At 37.8% G+C, this 8,638-nt stretch overlaps 2 protein-coding genes across 2 annotated transcripts; both read right to left on the bottom strand.

The window, feature by feature from the left end:
* Positions 1 to 96: 96 nt before the first annotated feature.
* Positions 97 to 3,921, bottom strand: LOC129796683 (glucose-6-phosphate isomerase). Its single transcript, XM_055838805.1, has 4 exons — positions 3,653 to 3,921; positions 3,106 to 3,303; positions 1,141 to 1,907; positions 97 to 780 (listed from the first exon to the last, which is right to left on the bottom strand). Exons 1-4 carry the CDS (start codon positions 3,781 to 3,783, stop codon positions 206 to 208), a joined length of 1,671 nt encoding a protein of 556 aa, XP_055694780.1. The 5' UTR covers positions 3,784 to 3,921; the 3' UTR covers positions 97 to 205.
* A 1,363-nt stretch (positions 3,922 to 5,284) lies between these two features.
* Positions 5,285 to 6,326, bottom strand: LOC129796684 (MRG/MORF4L-binding protein). Its single transcript, XM_055838806.1, has one exon. It carries the CDS (start codon positions 6,166 to 6,168, stop codon positions 5,578 to 5,580), a length of 591 nt encoding a protein of 196 aa, XP_055694781.1. The 5' UTR covers positions 6,169 to 6,326; the 3' UTR covers positions 5,285 to 5,577.
* Between the last annotated feature and the right edge of the window lie 2,312 nt (positions 6,327 to 8,638).

Raw genomic sequence — 8,638 nt, forward strand, 5'->3', positions numbered from 1 at the left:
TCTCATGAAGGCAGGAAAACAAGATGGATGTCTTGTTGACACGTATAAAAAACATAACCGCCATCTTGAATCTTCAAAATCAGCCAAAAAAACAAATTCAACACAATAATACATTTTATTTAAATTCCATGAACCATAAATGATTTTCTTTTACATCCAACTATTCGATGCAATGATATTCCCGGCATTTTATTGTCATCTCTCCTCACCAGTTGGCTTTGAGGAAGTTAATGAGTCCATTTGTGGATGAATCGTGAGATTTAATGGGATCCTGCGTGGCTAGTTCGGGCTCAATAGCCTTCGCGAGCTGTTTGCCCAACTCCACGCCCCACTGATCGAAGGAATTAATATCCCAAATGATGCCCTGAGTGAAGATCTTGTGCTCATAGAGAGCAATAAGGGCTCCCAGGGTGAAGGGTGTCACCTTGCGGACAACAATGCTGTTGGTGGGACGATTTCCCGTGAAGACTTTGTGTGGCAGGAGCTTGTCCAGCTTTTCTCCAGCCAGCCCAGATTGTTCGAGCTCCTTCCGGGCCTGAGCTTCAGTTTTTCCTGCCATGAGAGCTTCCGTTTGTGCCAGGAAGTTGGCCAGGAGGATTTTATGATGCACTCCACCGGCAATGGGATTGTGCGTCTGAGCGGGAGCAATAAAGTCGCAAGGAATGAGCCGAGTGCCCTGATGGATCAGCTGATAGAAGGCATGCTGACCATTTGTTCCGGGTTCACCCCAGACAATTGGTCCAGTGCCGTACGTTACCCTCTGTCCACCCTTTGTTACGCCTTTGGGAGAAAAAATGGAAGGAAGACTCATCAGCTTGATCAGACTTACTTAAAACTGATAAGAGCAAGACTCATTAGTTAGATCAGCCTTCATTGAAAACTGACAAGAGCAAGACTTATCAGTTTGATCAGACTTGCTAAAAACTAACGAGAGCTGTTAACAGAAATGAACAGGACTAAGTTCTGTTAAGAGCCGTTAGCCGAGGAGACGTTAGATCAGTTCAAACGCAACGCCTGATCTAAGGTCTCCTTGGCTGATGATCTCAGAAGAACCAAGCCCTGCGCTTAACAACAAACAAATCTGGCGTCAAATCTTCTCACTCTGGCCTCAAACTCCAAACTCATCTGCCCTTCACTCACCTTTTCCATTGCTCTCCATATCACCTTGTTGGAAGTAGGCAGCAAAACGATGCAGATACTGATCATACGGCAACAGAGCATGAGTTTCAGCACCGAAGAAGTTAGCATACCAGATGCCTAGAAGAGCCAAAATAACCGGAGCATTCTTCTCCAATGGCGCCGACTTGAAATGCTCATCCATGAAGAAGGCTCCCTCGAGGAGCTTCTCAAAGTTCTCAAATCCAACGTACAGGGCAATGGACAGCCCAATGGCAGACCAGAGAGAATACCGTCCACCCACCCAATCCCAGAAACCAAACATATTCTTCTCATCAATCCCAAATGCCTTCACCTTTTCCGTATTCGTGGATAGAGCCACAAAGTGCTTAGCCACAGCAGCTGGATCCTTTGCCTGCTCCAGAAGCCAACTCTTGGCACTTGTAGCATTCGTAATTGTCTCCTGTGTGGTGAAAGTCTTGGAAGCAATGATGAAGAGCGTTGTTTCAGCACTAACACGTCGCAATGTCTCCGCCATGTGGGTGCCATCGATGTTGGAGACAAAGTGTACGCGTAGGCCCTTATTGTAGGGCTTAAGGGCCTCAGTTACCATCAATGGGCCCAAGTCAGAGCCACCAATACCGATGTTGACAACATCAGTTATCGCCTTACCCGTGTAGCCCTTCCATGAACCAGAGATTACCTGCTCTGAGAATTCTTTCATATGTGCCAAAACAGCACGGACATCAGGCATGACATCCTTACCATCAACCAGGATGGCCTGATTGGAGCTGGAATACAGGATTCCACATTAAATCAACTCCTTGGATTATATTATTTGGTAATATGGACCATTTGACCGTAAGAAATTTGAAAGTTTTAATTATTGGAACTCCCATTAGAACTATCCTAACTTCAAAATAATTTTTGTTATCAATCCTTAACCATAAACGATTTAAATAAATTTGGTTTAAAAACTTAAAATAATCAAAAAATAAATACATGAAATTGTTTAGTATTTTTGTAGATTTTTTCTTTAACATTTTTTCAACAAAAAAAATAACAAAGTAAAATTCAAACTCCCGTCAAAACTATCCTAGGTACAAAATTATATTCATATTCAATTTAAATAAGTTTAGATCTTTACAAAACTTCAGTGAATTATTTTAAACAAAATCTTAATATAATCCAAAAAAAAAATTGTTATAATCTAATTCCCATGAAAACTATCCTAACTACAAAATAAGTTTTATTTCCGGTTTAAAGTGAATTTTGATTAACTATAAATCTTCAATCAATTCTATAAAAAAAATCTCAATTAATTAAAAATTTAGTTGACGATTAATGTATATTTTCCTGTAGTTTACTCCCAATAAAACTATCCTAACTGTAAAACTTTTTATTTTATCATTCAGTTTGGATAAATTCTAATTTATTTGTAACCTTTTTTAAAGAAAATGAAGAAAATATATATAATTAAAATGTCGAATAAAAACTCCCGTGATAACTATCCTAACTACATACCTAATAGTTTTCACATTATTTTTATATTTTTCATTTTAAATAAAATAAAATTAATTATTTGGCCGCTTTATTCTTGTTTCATGGATATTCCCATAAGTACTATCCTAACTTTAGGAAAACAATTTTTCAAATTTTTCTCGTATTCAATATTAATGAATTTTATAATAATAATTTTTATAATTTTTTTTTTAATTTTTAAAGCTCCTTTTGGTAAAAATGTTTAACAAAAAACAAACATTTAAATATATTATTCAAACTCCCGGATAAACTATCCTAACTTTGAGAATAAAATTTGTATCATTCTTTTCCATTCGCGCTTTCAACGTTCTCATACTCTTTTTGTGATAAAATTATTTGACAAATCAGAGTCCCGGTAAAACTATCCTAACTCCCATTTTTTAGTCACGAATATTTTTTTCTATTTTTACTATTTTTTTCGAATTTTTCAAAGCTGTATCAACTCACCGATTCCTCAGGGCAACATGAAGAACAGCCCTGTCTTCAGTTATGTTGATATGTTGCCCAGAAAACATTGCATTCCTCGCCTCAGTCACTTTTCTCACCTCAGCCAGCTTCAGCAGCAACTTCCATCCTGCCTCAGTGATGCGATTCTTCGAGTAATCCAGAAGGATGTCTCCATCAGCAGGAGTTGAGATTTTTAAACTTTTTAAAGGAATTTAATTTGATTTTTAATTAATTTATTAATTAATTCAAAGCACGGCATTGACCTGGAAAAGGTGTGGGGGTCACGCAATTCTTTCCCTTTCTAAAAAAAAACCGCGCGAAAGAGAGAAAAGTAGGCGATTTAACATGCAAATTGACCGTTCTTGATAAAATTGCATAAAATTGGTCGCAAATTGAACATAAATTGCGATAAAATCCTACGCTTATCACCTTTAGTAATTTTTATCAAATACGTGGCTACGATTTCGTAAGATTTAGGATTTTTACAAGATGATAAAAACATTTTATTGATTTTTTTTTAGCAGTTAAAGTTGAGTCTGTGACGTACCTGAACTTATCAAATCGACTCGAATCGTTCTCAAAGAGTTCTTTAATGTTAATTTTGGCACCGTTTTCATTGAAAAACTGCTGAATTTCCTGCCAAATGGGCTCCGAGGGAAGAAATGCTTGCGCTGACATCCTCTTGGCACAAAGAAAATTCACAGAAAAAGCTGAGAAAAGTGTGAAAATGCCGGGAAAACTCCAAGAACTGACCACAGACGGTGCACGAATTTTACTTCAATATCATTTGAATGTCAAGAACCTCAATGGACAGGTAAAGGTTCAAAGTTTCATAAAAAGAAAATTTGATGGAAATGTTTCGGGGAATTTTTCCGCATATGCAAGAAATTGATGAATTGGAGATTTCTTCGAATCTTCTTCAGGTACCTGAGTTTAGTAATATTAAACAAAAAATAAAGATGGAGACGCCTGGTTGAGTAAATTAATTTTTCAATTGGTGTTGTGATCATTCAAAAGGAATCCTTAGAATTTTAGCAAGAGCTTTCGACACTTTTATGTGTAAATTAACCTTTTTAATTCAAATTAGCCAAAAAAAAATCTTAAAGTACCTAAACGGATTCGATAAAATGTTTTTAAGCTTCTGTATGAAATTTCAAGAACTTAAAGAATATTTCTGAAATATCTTTTTTTTTGCTTGGTTTTTTCTTCTTTTATTATAGTGGATTTTAGCTTGAAATTTTTAGCTGGAAAGTCTTTTAACCCTCCGTATACTATGAGGGGTAGGTGACCTACCCCAGAGCTATACTCCGATTAATTGCGCCTTATTTCTTACAGATTTAGAACCAAGCTTCCGGAAAAAAGTTCCTTGGTTACCTTAGATTAGATGATGGTGTAAAAATTTCAGTTCAATCCGACCACTAGAAAAAAAAGTTATTAAAAAAAATTTAAGAAGAGGGAATTCCAAAATTTCTGTTACGGTCATTCGGTTCTCATTTTCATAGATTTTCTGATTCTTCCTACAAAAACAGCCACAATTTACATTTAAGTGAACAATCTATGTGCCTAAAAATTGAAAATAAGATCTTTGAGTTCATAAAACACGAGTATTTATGAAAAACTCTCATCTTGGTTGTTCAGAACGTTCAGAAGTTGTTCAGATAATTTTCTTTAACTTCTAACCTAAAATTTTTTTGAAAATATCTTAAAACTCTTAAAAATATAATTTTTGGCTATAAAAGAGACAGAAAACTTCTTAAGATGAACTAAGAAGTCAATAAAAGTTCATTTGACCAAAAGAATTTGCTTATTTTGCGAAAAATCCTGAGGTTAAGAGCAGAAAACCTGTCAAGGTGTTATTCTTCCAGTTGGTGATTTGGTAACGTAACAACGCTAAGACAGCGATGAACGTATTAGATTAAGAATTTAATTGAAACAAAAATTTTAAATGAAATTTTGAAAACTCTATGAAACTTTCAACATAATTTCAATTATTCAGGTAATTTTGTAATTTTTAAATGGGCGGTGATCAGGAATAAATCAACCTAAGGAACAAACCTACCTGGACCCCTCATATGGCAAATGAAGGGTTAAGGATTAAATCAAAGCGAAAGGAGGTAAAAATTAACCATCAGAAATGCTTTTTCTCCCCCTAAAAGGATTAAAAAGAATTAAATTCCAATAATTCTTAAAAAGGATTTATTAGCCTTTGATTGTAATTTAAACTATTAAGAAATAATAATAAAGAAATCATTTACAGTGATTCACAAAGCGAATAATAAAGTGGCGCGCCACTGACTCAATCCGCCCCTTCATTCTCCGCGGGAATGGGGATGCATTGGGCGAGGTTATATATGGCATGACGCTGGCCAGATGGGAGAGATGAGGAATAATTTTGGATTTTCAATCACTAGTCCACCCTGCTCTTCACATGCCCTGACCACGCTGCTGGTCAGGAGCTGCCCGACGATGTCTTCATATTCGGCGTCGTTTGGAGACGATTGGCGGCGGGGTGGTTGAGGGGCTGCTACTAGATTCGAGTGATGCTGAGCCCCGTGTACGTTTTGGGGCTCTCTTTGGTGGTGCCTCGACCTTTTTGTCTGCTGTGGACGCTTCGCGACTCTGACTCTGCTGCGTTTTACTCGATCCCGACGGTGGTGCTGCAACGGCCGCTGCTGGCTTCCCGGAAATCTTCGCCGTGTCCCCCTTTGGTGGTGCTGCATCCGCCTTCCGGGCAGCCTCTTCCGCATCCTGCAACTTCTTCGTGATGAGCGTGGTAAATTCATCCGGAAGGGAGAATTCCTTCTGCTCATTGGGAAAGGGAAGTGGCTCAAGTTCATCCAGTGCATCCAAGTTGTACATTGTCTTCAGGTGACTCCATATGGCCTCTGTGGACACATCGCGATCCAGTGCCTTCGACAGACGATCCGCAATGCATGTCATGAAGAAGTATTTGTTGATCCCGACCGGCTTCAACCCATCCAAGGCGAAGAACAGCTGAATCTCCATCTGGGGGCTCCACTCAATTTCCTCATTCTCAGACTTTTCCTTTATGGACATTGTCATCTCGCACCACCTTCACGCTTCAAGCATGCAATATTTATTGACGATTCCACGCCCTAAAACTGCCTTTTTCTACCTTTTTCCGCACCCTTTTGACCCTTTTTTCACAGCTTCAAAACAAATCGATCTGCCCCGCAAAAAAATATGACATTTGCAGCTGTCAACGTAGTCGATACTATCGATTAAAGATGCAAAAACCATCGATATTTAGCGATAGTATCGATAGCTTCGGTTATCGAAAACTATCGATTGGGAAATAGGACTATCGGAACAATTTTCTCTTTCTTATTATGCCGAAGAATCAGGACAGGAGGGAAAGTATTTTGGAGGTAAGAAAAGGATATTGGAAGGAAAGTTTATGAATTAAGAAAGATCTTGGGTGGAAATCTGTATACAAAACATCTTATCCGGGCAATCAAGAGTTAAATTAAAACGTAATTTTTGCTGCTATTAGTTGGTGTTCCACTTCGTGGCCAACACCAAGTATTGTAATCGTCGGAAAAACCGACCTCCTCAGATCGGGCTCAAACTTGGTATGAGCACGTTTTAGACATCCCACATTACGAAAATGGTGGTGGAAAATTTTTGATCCGGCCGGCCTGCCGGCCGGCCGTCCTGCCGGCCGGTCGCCCAAACTTTGCCTTATATCTCGAGAACGGTAAGAGATAGAGCCTTCAGGTTTGAAGTTTTCTATAGAAATGTGGGTGTAAAATTTTGTTTTTTCGCATTTTCAAAATCCAAGATGGCCGCTGTCCGCCATTTTGAAACATTGTCAACCACTTTCCTTATAGCTAGAGGTCTGAAATTTTAGTAAGTTGTAGAGCTAAGTGAGACGTTTTCATCAATAATTCATACTTGAAAATCGGTCAAGCGGTTTAGCAAATATGGCGGTCTAAAGCAAAAAGTGTTTTTTCAATATAACTCGAGAACGGCTTGACCGATTTTGACCATCTTGATATCAAATGAAAGGTATTGAGAAGCCCTACAACTGTTTAGAACATTTCAAGTTTCAAGAACATCCGCAAGAGGCGCTAAAAACAAAAACAAAAATTGCCTAACTTTAAGGGGCTATATCTCCGAACATCTGTTATAGATTTCCTTTAAATTTTGATATGTTGTAGCCTGACTCAATATCTGTCACCAGTCCGAAAATGAAGAAAATCTATGTCGCCGTTTAGAAGATATGGCCATTTGAAAAATTCTTGAATTTGAAAAGTTCTAAGAGCCATATCTCTTGAACCGCTTGTCCGATTTGGCTCATCTTAGTATCAAATTAAAGGTTTTGCAATTATCTACAACTTTCTAAAACATCATAAACCTCTAGAACAATTCCTTTAGGACGAAAAATGCGAAAAACTCTTTTTGTGAAACAAAAAACCGCCATTTTGTGTTCCAGAGGTGACCTTGAAAATCATTGAGATATATGTCAAATTATAGCTTATTTCAAGACCTGTCCAAAACTAGTCACGAAATTTCTGTAGGTGTTATAGAACTAGAGATATGACCATTTTTATGCATCAAATTGCTGAATTTCACAAAAAAATTCAACTTTGCCTACTAATATTGCTCACAAATAGTATTACAACGCATAAACAAACTTCTACACGTTGTGGAACACCAACTCTTATAACTGGACGCGTTATGATTGACTTTTCTTCTCAATTTCCTTTTTTTTCTCATAATTTTGCGAATTCTGAATTTTTTGCATACACAGTGTAACGGAAAAAAAATCAAATTTGAAATAAAGAGCCCAAAAATAGTTCATGAAGTTTGCTTCACTTTCGCGATGTGGAACGGGTGGAACTTCAGTTAACCAACTGATTCCACAGAAATGGAGCGCGTTTGAAAACACGAAGTGAAAATCGCGAATTTTCTCGCTTTTCCACGGCTTCTTCGATTAAAATAAGTTGCGTATCACTTAGAAAAATGTATAGTGTTGTGATCTTGCGTGAAATTCAAAGGTTTTCGTGTAAAAAATGGTGGAAAATGCGACAAGAAATTTTTCCAAGCCCAAGAAGTGTGTGAAGAGAATTCTTTTTCGTGTCGTGCGTGAATTGAGCGAGAAAAAAGGACTTTTTGGTCCTTTTCAGCAACAGCAGGGTGCGGAGGTATCATCAGAGGAACTCCTGGATGCTTCAAATATCCTGGACATGGCCAGCAAGTGAAAGTAATGTGCGCCAGAAGTGCTCATGGGGAGGATTTTCAACGCCGTCTTAGATCCAAGATGTCGTCATCGTGATTCGTGAAGCTGAAGACGCTGGCCTTGAGGACAAACAAATAGGCAGAAAATATCAAGGAGAGACACTTCAAGGGATGACTGGTTTGCTCTTCGGTCCTGGACAAAGACAATGGAGTAAGTTTTCAATAAAAATCTTTTAATTTTTTTTAATAAAATTCTTCAGTTTGTCAGTTAAGAAAAAAGATGAAGAAAAATTTCAAAAAATTAACCCTCCTGTTGCCATGAGAGGGTACG

This window comes from Lutzomyia longipalpis, chromosome 4 (assembly GCF_024334085.1).
Source record: "Lutzomyia longipalpis isolate SR_M1_2022 chromosome 4, ASM2433408v1".
Lineage (NCBI taxonomy): Eukaryota > Metazoa > Arthropoda > Insecta > Diptera > Psychodidae > Lutzomyia > Lutzomyia longipalpis.

What these genes read in the sequence shown, in the direction of transcription:
- LOC129796684 (XM_055838806.1), bottom strand. Translation starts at nt 6,168, where the DNA reads ATGACAATGTCCATAAAGGAAAAGTCTGAGAATGAGGAAATTGAGTGG.
- LOC129796683 (XM_055838805.1), bottom strand. Translation starts at nt 3,783, where the DNA reads ATGTCAGCGCAAGCATTTCTTCCCTCGGAGCCCATTTGGCAGGAAATT. An exon ending in AGTCGATTTGATAAGTTCAG is followed by an intron (nt 3,304 to 3,652) that starts GTACGTCACAGA and finishes TCCTTTAAAAAG; the next exon opens with TTTAAAAATCTCAACTCCTG. An exon ending in TATGGAGAGCAATGGAAAAG is followed by an intron (nt 781 to 1,140) that starts GTGAGTGAAGGG and finishes TTTCTCCCAAAG; the next exon opens with GCGTAACAAAGGGTGGACAG.